This window comes from Vigna unguiculata, chromosome 4, assembly GCF_004118075.2.
Source record: "Vigna unguiculata cultivar IT97K-499-35 chromosome 4, ASM411807v1, whole genome shotgun sequence".
Classification (NCBI taxonomy): Eukaryota; Viridiplantae; Streptophyta; class Magnoliopsida; order Fabales; family Fabaceae; genus Vigna; species Vigna unguiculata.
The window spans coordinates 29,337,966-29,353,124 of NC_040282.1; the positions used below are offsets into that span (position 1 = coordinate 29,337,966).

General features: G+C 39.0%; 1 protein-coding gene across 1 annotated transcript; it reads right to left on the reverse strand.

Annotated features, from left to right (window-relative positions):
- Positions 1-634: 634 nt before the first annotated feature.
- On the reverse strand, positions 635-4,974 carry LOC114181295 (transmembrane protein 18-like). The gene is made up of 4 exons (XM_028067714.1): positions 4,712-4,974; positions 3,055-3,160; positions 1,055-1,203; positions 635-962 (listed from the first exon to the last, which is right to left on the reverse strand). The coding sequence occupies exons 1-4, from the start codon at positions 4,850-4,852 to the stop codon at positions 867-869; spliced, it is 492 nt and encodes a 163-aa protein (XP_027923515.1). The 5' UTR covers positions 4,853-4,974; the 3' UTR covers positions 635-866.
- Positions 4,975-15,159: the final 10,185 nt, after the last annotated feature.

A 15,159-nucleotide genomic window follows, 5' to 3' on the forward strand; every position in this document is an offset into this window, starting at 1 on the left:
ACTACTCTTTATGGGGAAGACTTCGTGTATCAAAATATTGTGACTTTTTAAACTGTAAATTATATTTCGTGTTATGGATAAATTGTTATGTTTTTCTTATGTATGAATTAATTTAGACAAACTTGTAATAATTTGACTCTGATTTACTTGAAGCATTGAATTAACTTTTATAAATAGTATGCTATTTTTTTTAATTAGATTGAAATTTTAAAAATTGCAACTTTTAACAAAATAACTTTCTTTTTAAAATCTTGATTCAATTCACCCAGCTAAATTCAACCAGCTTGTCCTCGAACATGTCTAATTTAATCTTACTAGTATGTTAGTATGTCAAATTTACATGATATATATTTATTTTATATAATTAAAGTTCATAAGAAGAAAAACATTTTAAATATGAAAATGATATTTTAATTCAAATTATAACAAATTTTCTTATGCATATATCAGTTATATTTTCAATTAAATATTAATTTATACTATATTACCAAGTTTCTTTTATTGCTTAGAGATGAGAGCTTTCGCTTAAAATAAATTCAAACAATTAAAAAAAAATCCAGTCTATTTGATATCAGGTTTTACTTTAAATCGGTTTAAATTACTATCTATTCGCTGTAAATAAAATCTGAAACTCTTAGTCCCAAAATACAGACACATTTTGTCAGTGATCATCATCCATACAATCTCGTTAATATAGTCACATCAGCACTTCATTTAATTCTCAGCCCCTTTAACGAAAGGAGCTAAAAGGCTAAAAAAAATCCCGTAAATAGTGTACACAAAAAATTAGAAATAATAAAAATACTAAATAAAGAAAAAGAAAATTGTTGTGTAAAACCTTATTATTACATTGCCAATAGCATGAACTACTCTTGTTTGTTACGAGCAGCCCTAGCACGATGTCTGAGTTCAGCTCTTTTCCACCTAACAATCAAGTAGCATAAGGAGAAGAGTGTATTGATCTGCACATAGAGAAAGATTTTGCAAGTCAATGTTAAATGTGAAAAGGAAAAAACAGCAGCACTGAAATGGTTGTGTGATGAAAAATACTAACCAAGATTATCATAGAAATGATAAGAAGAGGTCCAGACCAAAGAACTGACATAAATAGCCCACTGGGATCAAAGTAGTTCTGACCAGAGAAGCTTTTCCAGTTTTTACCCATAATTCTGTTCAGACGCTCAGCAAGATATACACCAACCACTGCATCAAACAATTTGTACTAAGACAAGCTTCAAGAACAACCAAGTCTTTTCCCACAACGTCATAATGTTCTATTGTGGGAACAAAGAGGAAAGTTAATAGAGACTAGAACTTCAGAAATATCTGCAAGATTGCAAGCATACAAGGGGATGGAAAAAATTAATCACAGTTAGACCACATACGTGGTAGGGATTATAAACGGTCCAATCAATACAAAAAAGGTAGAAGTCACATAATGTTGATATAAAAGTGGGAGATTGATAGTGTTAAAATGATCAACAACTAGTCACAGAAAAACAGCACTAGTTATCCACAAAGTTTAATGATGCTAGTAATAGATAAATATAGCCGTCATTGGGTCAATAACTACCACAAACATTTTAAAATTTTAACAGATAGCCTTTAAGATGGTATGGTGCATGTGCACCACTTGCTCTTCATAACCAAAGAGCTCTTGCATAAGAGACATGTTGGGTGTAAAACTATTCCTAGGCATAGCAAACAACTTAACCTTCCAGGGTAGTTAGTCTTGGACAATTTCTTTACAGTCTATTTATCAAGGAATAGTTGAGTTCAGAACATAGATGGTTAATCATGATACATAATGAAATGATATATCATACCTTAGGCCATTGTAGATGACTAATATCGAGCCAGTTTCACAATAATATCCTAAACATCAGTAAATCTACGATATCCTAAATAAAACCCAATATTTCTTTATTAATCAGCCTTTGTTTGCATCATCATCCTCTTTTCAGGATTTAAATTTATAATGATTCTATGCAAATCCTGCCTATTAAGAATTTAACTTAATTTTCCCCAAAAAGAAAATTGTGTCTCGGAAAATTTCAGCCTCACACAAAACGTATGGTACAATTGTTACCCTACCATCTTTATAACTTGATTTCTTTTTATAGGCACAAAGCAACAATTTTTTGCAGAAAGATAGCAAACATCAAAGTAGAATAAAATTTTCTAGACTCTACTACTGAACTTTAAGTATGATTCAACTTTTGTGCTTTATGAAAGACGAGTTCAGCACATCTAAGACTAATGCAGAGAATCCGTTATGTACATATTTGCTACTGTTAAACTAGATAAATCAAGAAACTTGTTAATACTGTATCAGTCCAGTGAAATTACATCAACATTTCTTAAGGTCCTAATGCACTCCCCTTTATCAGACTAATGTTTCTCCCCTATATACAATACATACTAACAATCTGCCTAGTCAGCTCATCCACATCCCCCTATAACCTTCCTCTTTGAATAGATTCCAAAAGTTGTGCCACTCGACCCATTATCTAAAGCAAGCCCTGTTAGGACAAAGTGTCCTAAAAGAATGCTACTAACTTTCCAGCACATTGATTATGAATGAGCTTGAATATTCAATTGGACTAAATGGGTACTTGACATAAACGATAATCCATCATCAAATTTCTCATTTTAAAAGAAATCTTTACATAAATGATATGGAGAAATTTACAACAATTTGAGCTCTTCACAATGCAAAAGAATATATTGTTTCAAGATGCTAAAATGGCTGGATTTTGTCCCACTAATTTGACAATAGTAGGTATATTTGCAATGCAAGAAACATTAACAAGCAAAATGCTTGCATGAAGCGCAAAGCCAAACATAATATTGGACAGCATTCCTCTCATTTTCAGACAATTTGTGTGAGGTATTTTATTTCAGCCAACGTCATCAAGCAAAGGCAAGGCACTCACTTAACTATTAGGAAGGATTCAAGGAAATCAACAAAATGAAACAAGAATGAGGCTAGCTGCCTCAAAATAAATAAATCAGTTTTAATTCAGCCTAAAATAAGTAAGGAATGAAACATACATGTCAAAAGGAATAAAAACATTTGAAAGTTCGTCTTCTTTCTAGAGATGATAACTACAAGCAGCAACACAACATGGAATCCTACTAATCCCATTAGCCATGGTTCCTGAAACAAAGGGTAAACAGAAAAATTAGTAAACCCAAAAGGAGAATTCAGAAAAAGAAAAATGATAGAGATTTAACAATCTGAGAACAGAAAACACAGAAAGTCATGATCCGAAAACCAAAGTACATATGTAAATGTTATAAGCATTGTACACTAAGACAGCAGTATATAGATATGAAATCTCAAGATACTCCTGCCAAGAACCAACATGAATTCTCTTCCATTGTTTCTTTTCTATTAAGCTGTCAAGCCAAATACCATCATTTTGTTTATATCCTTTGATATGCAACATTAAAAGATCACAATAAAGAAAGGGTCACTGACTACACCAAATTGCAAATGAAGTAATAGTTTCTTATAATCATCCCCTCTTCATCAAATTTGAATTTGAAAATTTCTATCCAACTTATACCTATTCCAGTAATCAAATATTACCAAACACAAAATCTAAAAAAATTCATAAGATTATATCACCAAAAAATATAATAGCACAAAATGAGATCCAAGAACAAAATCATGCCACTCACAGCACAAACAAGCACTAAACATCTACCAAACACAAATTTCACGAGGAGGAAAAAAACCTAAACCTTGAAAACTTACACCATATTTTGTACTTCAAGTTCAAGGATAGAATTCTCACATACCCAAATTAAAATAAAATGATATCTGGAACCCAAAAACTAAAACAAAATACAACCAAACACCCGTCAACAAACTTTTATAAACATTAAGATCATGTTATTCTGTCTGATTCAAACATCGAAATTGAGGATCACTTACAATAAAAACATATATAAGTCATACTTTTAATGGACTAAAATAATGAGAACAAGATTATTGAATTTATTCAACAACCACCATCATGTAAAGTTAGAGAATTAGACGATGACATCAGGATAGAGACCACAAGAGAACATTTTCACTTTCTGATTTGAAATACATTCTCATCAGAAAAATTATTAGAAGGCCTCCCATCAATCCAGTAAATTTTTCTTTTAATTTGGATTTCAATAAGAAAAGATAGGAATTGGCTTGATTCAATCTCATATTCCACTCTAACACAAAAATATAATGTGCAAGAGTAACTATGAATAACAAATCTAACACAAAAGGTTGATGAAAGGTGCTGATAAGATGTGGTTGGATACTTGACGAAATAAACCATCTAATAAAATAGGACTAAAATTTCCCTCCAAGTCATAAGAGAAGTTCAGACTTCAACACTGCAGCTGTCATTCAAGTAACAAACACCAGAAAGTCCTTATCGCCTCTTAAATTGTAGGAAGTAACGCATTATGATAATCACGTTGACAATCAAATTGAAAACACAAATCCACAATTCACAGCTCAAGAACAAAGAACATGAGCTTAAACTGAAAACCCGCAAATCCAAAATCAATATACAACAAACGGTGAGTCCCAATAACAAAAGAACACGGAGCTTAAATTTAAAACCCACAGATCCATAAATAAAGAAAGAACAAACACTAAACTAGAAAATCAAAAAAGAACAAACGAAGTTTAGAAAAACCAAAATTGGAAAGCTACCTTCCAGTCAATGGCATGGAAGAAACCCATGAAGTTATCATAAGCGGGGATAAAGCCAGCACGAATATCGGTGGAGAATTTCTGAAAAAGATCTGTCATAAGCACAATGTGTTCGTCCAGAGCAGATTTTAGTTCCTCCATTCTTCTAACACTTTAAATTTTTGTCTCAAAAAACAACGCAGTACACAGATTCAACTTCTGTTTATACACTGCAAGAGATTTTCTTATGCGGGAACTTTCCCTTCGTCAAAACTGAAATGTTGTTGCTTTTTTCTTTCTCGAACAATTCTTTTTGGGCCTTTTATTGGATCGGGCCCTTGTCATGCCCAGCAAAATAGTGGCTTCTGCTTCGTACCTTTTCCCGCACCTTCAATATTTGTTAAATGACTAAAATAACCTTGTTAAGAAAAAAATTATTGCTCAAACATCTCTCAACCCTAAATTTTTTTTTGAATCATTAGTTTTCATTCAACTTATTAGGGCTAAAATTTGTTCTGCATCACGGTAATTTTTTAAAAATTTTAAATATATTTCTGTACCGGGACCGAGGTGCCAGATCGGAATAGCTCGGAACGATCGGATCAAGTCGGACCCTCGGATGAAACCACAACATTTTCAGCATATGCGATCCATACAGGCCCAAATTAACGATACGACCCATAGGCCCATAAAAGATAAAAGAAACTGATGCGTAAAAATCGAGTACTGGATTCCTAGATTTTAGGAAAGACGTGGACTGATTTTCAGGAACGAATTAAGGGAAACATGGCTAGCGAGAATGCTTAAAAGGTGGATTCCAGTACCATTGAAGGGGACGAAAAAAGAGAGTGAGGGTGCAGGATTAAGGCAGAAATTGAGAGAGATAACGTTCGACGGTAGAAAATCACTGTTTTGGTTTGGGCTGCACTCCTAGACTGAAACATTGGTGCCCACTGTGGGGCAGGTAAAACTAGTATCCCTGTCCACTAAAAACCGAGATGGCGATCACGTCATCAACAGGAAACAACGGAGGAGATGACCCTCCTACGATGGAACAAATAATGCAACATATAGAAAACCTACGTCGAGAGAATGAAGTAATGCGGAAGCAAGCGAACGACGAGCAAACACGATGGCAAGAGCGCGAAACAACACGACGGGCGGAAGTAGAAGTAGAAAGCGAGCGTTTGCGAAAAGAGGCATCAGAATCTCGTCAACGCTTGGAAGAATCGTTACGACAACAAGAACAGTTGCGTCGGAGCAATGAGGAGCTGAGGACATGGATGAGGGATCGTGGTCATTTTCATGACCGTGGTCTTACAAATAGAAGCGCGATCCAGGAGGAGGGACATCCTTTTATACGAGGAATCATGGACGAGCTGATTCCTCCGCATTTCATCATCCCGAAAATTCCACCGTTTTTCGGCGAAGGCGATCCCGAAGCCCATCTGAAGGCCTTCCGAGCTCAAATGTTGATCTCCGGAGGAAGCGACGCTATTCGTTGCAAAATGTTCGTGGGAACACTCACCGGAACTGCTCTCAAGTGGTTCAGTAAGCTCCCCGCAGCTTCCATAGCATCGTTCGCCGCATTCTCCTAAGTGTTTATGGAGCGGTTTGCTGTCAACCGACCTAAGCAATTACAGATCGCCGATATGTTCGACATAAAACAACATCCAGAGGAATCACTAAAGCAATTCCTGAATCGTTTCTGCGACATAAGTATGGGACTCATTAATCCTAGTGAGGAGATGCTGGTAGGAGCCTTTGTCAAAGGATTAAGAGCGAACCCTTTCAGTGAGTCCTTAATCAGACTACCGGCCATGTCATTAGCCGAGGTGAGAAGCCGAGCCGCAGTTCATATCGAAACAGAGGAAGCCATGCAACGGAAAAGAGCGGATGAAAAACGCCCTAACCCGGACTATAAGAATAGGGATACCAGGCAGCAGGTAATGGAGGCTTTTTCACCCCATAAGAGGACTAATCACAAATTTGCCCCTTACTCCACCCAGAGACCACCTCAGAGGAAGTTGATCAAACCACTCTGTCCGACCCTAATTAAACCTAAAATTCAGATAATCAAAGACGATGAAGTTGCACGATATCTACGATTCCCTTTAGAAACTGAAAGATTGCTAGGAAAGGATACATTTGCTTGGTGTGAATTCCACAAAACTCATGGCCACGATACCAAAGGATGTTATCCTCTAACAGGACAGTTAGCTAGTCTTGCGCGCAGAGGGATGATCCAAAGGTACGTAAGCTCAGAAAATCCACGAACTGAGATTGAGCGACCGCAACATCAAAAGCAGACGGGAGAATCACACGAAATACCGATCCTTGGAGATTTCAATACTATAGCAGGGGGTTTCGCAGGTGGCGGATCGACCAAGTCATCGAGAAAACGATATGCCCGAAGTGTCATGACGACAACCACTATAGAAACACCAGGCTCGGTACCGACTCTCACTTTCACATGGGAAGACATGAGGGACGTCTATCCCTATGAAGATGACCCGGTAGTTTTATCGGTCGTCATGATGGGGCGAAATGTCCATCGAGTTCTCATCGATCAAGGAAGTTCAGCAGATGTGATGTTCTGGGACGCGTTTGTAGGTCTACAAGTACCTCGCGATCAGCTACAACCTTTCGATGGGGTCCTAGTGGGTTTCTCGGGGGAACAAGTTGAAGTCCGTGGCCATGTAGATTTAAGGACGACCTTTTCAGACGAGCAGGCAACAAAGACCATCGTGATTCGGTACCTGGTAGTAAATGCACCCTCTTCCTATAACCTATTGCTAGGAAGGTCGTCCCTAAACAAATTGGGGGCAGTCGTCTCCACTAGTCATATGAAAATGAAATTTCCAACAGAAGGAAAAATTGTCACCATGAAGGTTGACCAGGAAGTCGCCCGCAAGTGTTACGAAAATAGTTTACGTACCCGAAGGACTTACACTTTGGCATAGGCAGCTCCCGTCAATGACGAAACCAAGCAAGATGAGTTAGACCCGAGGTCGGCAGACGAACGTCGTGGTCCAAAGCCTGTTGGAGACTTAAAGGAGATCGAAATTTCTTCAGGAAGGAAGGTGAAAATTGGCTCGGGCATGGATCCGAAAATAGAGGCCGATCTCTGTCGGGTTTTACGATCCAACCTTGTGTCGTTCGCCTGGACCGCCAGAGACATGCCAGGAATCAGCCCAGATATCATTTGTCATCGTTTAAATGTAAATCCCAAAAGTAAGGCAAAAATACAAAGACGGAGAAGGCTAAACAAAGAAAAGGCGGAGGCCGCCGCGGAGGAGATTTTGAAATTACAAAAGGCTGGACACATCAAGGAGATCCAGTATCCCGAATGGTTGGTCAACATAGTAATGGTGAAAAAGGCTAATGGAAAATGGCGAATGTGTGTCGATTTCACGGATTTGAACGCTGCATGCCCTAAAGACTCCTACCCGCTACCCAACATAGACTCTTTGGTGGATAGAGTGTCAGGTTGTGGATTGTTAAGCTTCATGGATGCATACTCTGGATACAACCAAATCTGAATGCACTCGGAGGATGAGGATAAAACGGCTTTCATGGGAGTTAAGGCAAACTTTTGTTATCGGGTCATGCCTTTTGGACTCAAAAATGCGGGCGCAACATATCAGGGGATGATGGACATAATTCTACAACCTATGCTCGAGCGCAACGTAGAAGCTTACATAGATGACATGGTGGTCACCTCGGTCAGCGAAAGCAGTCACGCAGACGATCTCCAAGAGTTATTTGATACTATCAACAAATACCAATTACGCTTAAACCCGGAAAAATGCGTTTTTGGTGTCAAAGCCGGCAAATTCCTAGGTTTTATGTTAACCGAAAGGGGAATAGAGGCTAATCCTAATAAATGCACGACGATCATCAACATGAAAAGCCCGAGCTGTATACGTGAGGTGCAACAGTTAACAGGAAGAATGGTAGCACTGGCACGATTTTTAGCGAAAGGTGGTGACAGGGGACATCCCTACTTCCAATGTTTACAAAAGAATAATAAGTTCCAGTGGACACCTGATTGTGAACAGGCCTTCACAGAACTGAAGGAATATCTAAGTCGTCCTCTAGTACTCAGTCGGCCCGAGGTTGGAATTCTGTTACAAATGTACATAACCGTAACCGAGCATGCGATCAACTCGGTCCTGGTACAGGAAAAAGAGGGCGCGCAACGGCCCATATACTTCGTCAGCCGATTACTACGGGTTGCGGAGAAGAGATATCCGACCTTGGAGAAAACAGCTTTGTCAATCGTAATCACTGCATGAAAACTCCGACCTTATTTCCAACGTTTTCAGGTGATACTGAAAACTGACCTTCCTATCAAGCAGGTCCTCAAAAAGTTTGATATGACAGGTCGTTTGGTAAAATGGGCTTTGGAACTTGGAGAGTATGACATCACGTACGAACCGAGAGGGCCCATTAAGGCACAGGTGTTGGCAGATTTCTTAGCAGAACAGACTCTGCCTTCGATTAGTAACGATGGCTGCGACGCCAACAAGAAGGACATGGTAGCCACAAAATGGCTCTTATCAGTAGATGGTTCTTCTAATCAACGAGGAAGTGGAGCAGGAGTAGTCCTAGAAGGACCTGGAGGAGTTCTGGTGGAACAATCCCTGAAATTCTCTTTTAAAACCAGCAATAATCAAGCAGAATATGAGGCTCTAGCCGCAGGAATGTTGTTAGCCAAGGAAATGGGAATTTCTCATCTCATTGCTTGGAGCGATTCCTTACTAGTGACTGGACAAGTCAACGGTGATTTCGCAACTCGGGATCCCCAGTTAGCACGGTATCTAGAATATGTAAAATCTTTGGCTACAGCCTTTACCACCTTTGAATTAATACATGTTCCTCGAGAAGACAATAACCGAGCAGATCTTCTATCTAAACTAGCCAGCTGCACCAAACCAGAGCAACAGAAATCAGTTATTCGGGAAACGCTAAGTACCCCGCGCATAAATCGTGCAGACAACGTCGTAATCATGACTTCTCAGGGAAATAACCGCTCAGAAACTTGGATGACTCCCATCAAAACCTACCTCGCCGATGGAGTATTACCTTCAGACGCAACAAAAGCTCATCGTGTAAAAAGGAGTTCTTCTAGATACACTCTGTTAGATGGTCATCTTTTCCGACTCGGGTTTTCCCGACACATTTTAACTTGTGTAAACGAGAAAGAAGCCAAGAGGATTCTGGTCGAACTTCATGAGGGAATATGCGGAAGTCACATTGGTGGACGAGCCCTCATGTTACGTACACTCCGAGTAGGTTATTTTTGGCCCACAATGAAGAAGGATTGCGTAGAGTATGTGCAAAAGTGTGACCAATGTCAAAGGCACTCTGACCTACATCATGCTCCGCCCGAGTTCTTACATTCCATCAATGCTCCGTGGCCTTTCCACACATGGGGTATCGATATATTGGGTCCATTCCCGCTAGCGGCTTGGCAGATGAAATTTTTAGTGGTTGCTATTGAGTATATGACGAAATGGATCGAAGCAGAACCAGTTGCCTCTATCTCGGCCTCAAAAATCGCAAAATTTATCTGAAAAAACATAATATGTCGATTCGGCAGACCTCATCACCTTATATCAGATAACAGAACTCAATTCACGAGCTCACAAGTTAGAAAACTGTGCAACGAAGTAGGGATCAAGCAAAGATTCTCATCCGTAGAGCATCCCCAGACAAATGGTCAAGCTGAAGCGGCCAATAAAGTTATTTTAAAAGCGCTCAAATGAAGAATAAGCTCGGCAAGAACCTCCTGACTAGAAGAAATACCTCAAATTTTATGGGCATACCACATGACTCCCCAGACGACAACGCATGAAACCCCTTTTAATTTAGTATATGGAACTGATGCTCTCCTTCCCACAGAGTTCGGGAATTCGACAAGGGAGAGGGTTTCCCCAGAGGTCGATCACCAGAGCATTCGCGGAAATCTCGAAGTCTTGGAAGAGGTTCGTGAATTAGCTCGGATCACTAGTGAAGCTACCAGAAGAAGAGTGGAACGACGATATCAGACCAAAGTAAGACCTCACGATTTCAAAGAAAACGACTTGGTGCTTAGAAAGGCCCACGCAGCCGAACTAGAGGATAAGCTATCACCCAAATGGGTTGGACCATTCCGCGTACAGAAAGTTCTTTTGGGTGGAGCGTATAAACTAGAGACGCTGGACGGGACAACAATTCCCAGGACTTGGAACGCAGCCAATTTACGGTTCTATTTTAGTTAAATATTTCTTTGTATACATTATTACTTTCTTGTTCTTTGCAAAACATTCATTCCTATAAATAAAATCCCACACTCTTCTTTTTATGAGGTGGGTCCCACACTCTTTTTCCCTTCCATAAACAGGGGAGGGTTTTTTAACGAGGTGGGTTTTTTACGTCATGGTGCTGTATAGATCCTCGGTCCGACCTCGCTACGTGCTTGGAAAAAGCCTCAGTACGCTGAGGGCTCTTTATTCGGTCCGACCTCGCTACGCGCTTGGAAAAAGCCTCAGTACGCTGAGGGCTCTTTATTCGGTCCGACCTCGCTACGCGCTTGGAAAAACCTTAGTACGCTGAGGGCTCTTTATTCGGTCCAACCTCGCTACGCGCTTGGAAAACCTCAGTACGCTGAGGGCTCTTTATTTGGTCCGACCTCGCTACGCACTTGGAAAAACCTCAGTACGCTGAGGGCTCTTTACTCGGTCCGACCTCGAACATACATCTAAAATTCTCAAATCGCAAGTTAAGTTACTCTGTCCTAACGTTCCCATCCAGCATACTAAAGACACAAGGCCGACACCCAATCATCTACGGCGGATGTCATGTGCAAAGGAATTTAAGGCAAACATCATAATCCAGGTATTTTATCAAACGATTTCTTTTTCATACCAACACGTTATAAATGCATATGAAGTTCTATAGCTTAGCCACACATTTTTTAAATAAACAGCGCATCGGATCTCACAAATCAAAACATTTAAGTACAGCAAGCAAAGGGTTTTTCAAAAGAAAGAGAAACTTATTATATATCTCTATTTCTTACTCATCACCTATCTCTATTAGTTGACCTTCTATCACTTCCTTCGTAATACTCACAAGGGAGATATCAACATCAGGGCAGAGTATTTTTACTTGATCTAGGGCTAGCTGAAAACCCTGATTCAAAGTAGCGCAAAGCTGGTCAGCAAGCTCTTCTTTCTCATTTTCCAAATTCTGGCACTTTGTTGTCAACTCTTGTATCTGAGTCTCATAAACCGCGACTTTAGGTGTTAGTTCTTCAAGTTTAGTCTTCAAGGGCATTAACTCATCCAGTTTTGTCTGCAAGGAAGTCAGCTCAAGCTCTTTTTGTTCCAGAGTTTTTCGAACATTGGCGAGATCAACAACATCAAATCGGAGTTGCATTGCATCTTTCTTCGCTTTGTTAAGGTTGTCTGTTAACACATACTCGTTTAACTCTAATGCTTCCATACGATCAATTAGAAATATGGTTGAGGCCTCGGCCTGATGCAGACATCGTAACACTTCCTCACGGGCCGACGTGACACTCTTGCCAGAAAGCATGGTGCTATCAGTTGTGGAGAAGTTATGAGCTCGCCCATGAGCAAGATGCTCAAAGTCCTCGTCCCAGAAGCTTTTCCTCGACCCCGAAACAACAAGGGTATTGGTCCCAGTCACATCGATGGTCAGCATAAGGTTGATGGACTCGGAAATTTCCCCATCATGCTCTCCATGGCCTAGTTTCCTTTTCTTTAATTGAGAATCACTTTGGGTCGTCTCAGGATCACTATCGATAACGATTTTGGAAGATCGGGCCTGGGATCGAGAAGCCTGCTCCTTTGGTTTCCCCTTCAGCTTGATTCGTCTAAGTAAATCCTTCTGAGACAAGGCCATTTGTTTCTCTAGAAAAACATCATAACAATAACAGGAATCAGTAAAAATTAATAGAAAATAGTTAATAAAAACACAAAAACAAGGTCAAAGTATATACCAATGAATAGTTTTAAGTCTACTTCTCAATATTCGAGGTCTAAGATCTTACGGATGTTGAAAATGACCTCTAGACCCTCCAGTTCTGCACAACCTTTCTGATCCACCGGATCTAGCTCTTCAAAGGGGCGAGCTCTCTTTAGCAAAGGAGTTTTCGTCCAGTACAAAGGAAATCCCTCTAATAAAGTAGGATTGTGTGTTGGTGCTAAGATTTTTACGAAGGCTCCCCTAAAACCCTTATAGGAAGATTGGTATAGGGTAAATAAACCTCTACCCCCTGCTCCACTCAAGGACGTCCATACTGATCGGGACGAGCCACCCTTTAGCTCAAAAAAGTACAGAAACATAGCAGGAGTGGGTCGGATACCGAGACCCTTACATAGGATGTGGAAAGCTCGTATGAATGCCCAACTATTTGGGTCCAACTGCGCAGGAGCTACATTTAAGGTAGTCATTAATCCCTTTTCAAAATCATTAAAGGGAAGTCGAAATCCGAGTCTCTCGAAAAGGGTGGCATATATGAAAGTAAAGGTTTCTCGAGGAGGGAGCGTACCATCTCTACAGTCAGGCTCGTCAAGCTCACATACCCCTACAATCACGTCATTCTCATCATTCTTACATAAAGCTTGTTTTTCCCTAAAAGCTTGGACTATTTTCTCAGTACAAAAACCAGTACATTCCTGCTTAAGGTCTAAAGGGGCCCAAGGGTATTGGATATCGTAAGAAGTCATTTTGGTCAGTTAAAATACCCTAAAGGATTTTAGTGCTCAAAATAAGGATGAACGGGAACGAACAGGAAAATCTGAAATAAATAGACCATCAAAACCCCAATCTTACTTCGATATTCAGATTCTCAAAAGATAAAACGTCTACAGGACAGGAAACAATATGAACTAGAAGCAATTTCAAAGCATGTGTTTTATCAAGATCATCAGAAATAACAGGACTGAAAGAGCGGGAAAGAGCATAAACTAAGCAGCATACCTGGAACAGCGAATATGGAGGTCACGTTTCCTGGAGAAAAGCTAAGCAAAAGAGCAACGCAAATATGAGAAGTCGAAGTGGAAGAAGAAGCACGAATAAAAGGAATTTGAACGGTTATTTAGGGTTTAAATTTCAACCATTAGATTTAAACTGACAAAAACAGCTGGTGCGCTCGATGAATGAACACGTGTCTTGGTAGGTAAGGAGTAATAAATGCAAGCAGGATACGTCACTTCACTAACAGGAAGTGGCGGTTCGCTTTTTTCTCTCATTCGATGAAGCAAGCAACCTTATGTTGCGCTAGCCCAAAATAAGGTTGGAGGGCTGTGTACCGGGACCGAGGTGCCAGATCGGAATAGCTCGGAACGATCGGATCAGGTCGGACCCTCGGATGAAACCACAACATTTTCAGCATATGCGATCCATACAGGCCCAAATTAACGATATGACCCATAGGCCCATAAAAGATAAAAGAAACTGATGCGTAAAAATCGAGTACTGGATTCCTAGATTTTAGGAAAGACATGGACTGATTTTCAGGAACGAATTAAGGGAAATATGGCTAGCGAGAATGCTTGAAAGGTGGATTCCAGTACCATTGAAGGGGACGAAAAAAGAGAGTGAGGGCGCAGGATTAAGGCAGAAATTGAGAGAGATAACGTTCGACGGTAGAAAATCACTGTTTTGGTTTAGGCTGCACTTCTAGACTGAAACAATTTCTAATCTTTTCATTATTTTTTGTCCTTTTAAAATTAAACATATTCCTTTTAGATTCTTCTAAAATTTAATATTTTTTTAAGTGTTAATAAGAACGAAAAATAAACTTACGTGGATGAGAGTCTCAATTAATATCTGTTATACTTTTAATTGATAATCTACGTGCTAAACTTATATTTCATGTAAGTATTTTAACAACTATTTTTAAAGTTAAAGGAAAAGATTTAATGTTTTTAGAATGTATTTAATTTATCAAAAACTTTATGAACTAAACACACATTTTATCCACTTGATACCACAAAACATACATCTTAATTTGATGTCAATTTGAAAGGGACAAAATTGATTCATTTTAACTATAATTGGGATGAAATCGAATGAAAATAATGAATATAGGGACTAAATTGAAGAAAAATAATGAATATGGAAATTAAATTGAAAAAAAAAACAACAAAACCATAAATTGACACATGACACTAACATTGACACGTGACAAAGTTATGACTTGATATGTAGACAATTTTTTCAAAATTAAAGAAAATTTAAAAAATTAAAAAATTAAAAACAAATCAGGAGCCGACACGTGCCATGTACTGTTCAAAAATGTTAACTATTTAAACACCGTTAGTAAAAAAATAAATGGACCAAAATTTCACGAAAAATGATGACCTAATTAAATAGAAAACAAAAATGAAAACCAAATTAAATAAAAAAACGAATATAGAGACCAAATATATATTTAAGACTATATTAATTAC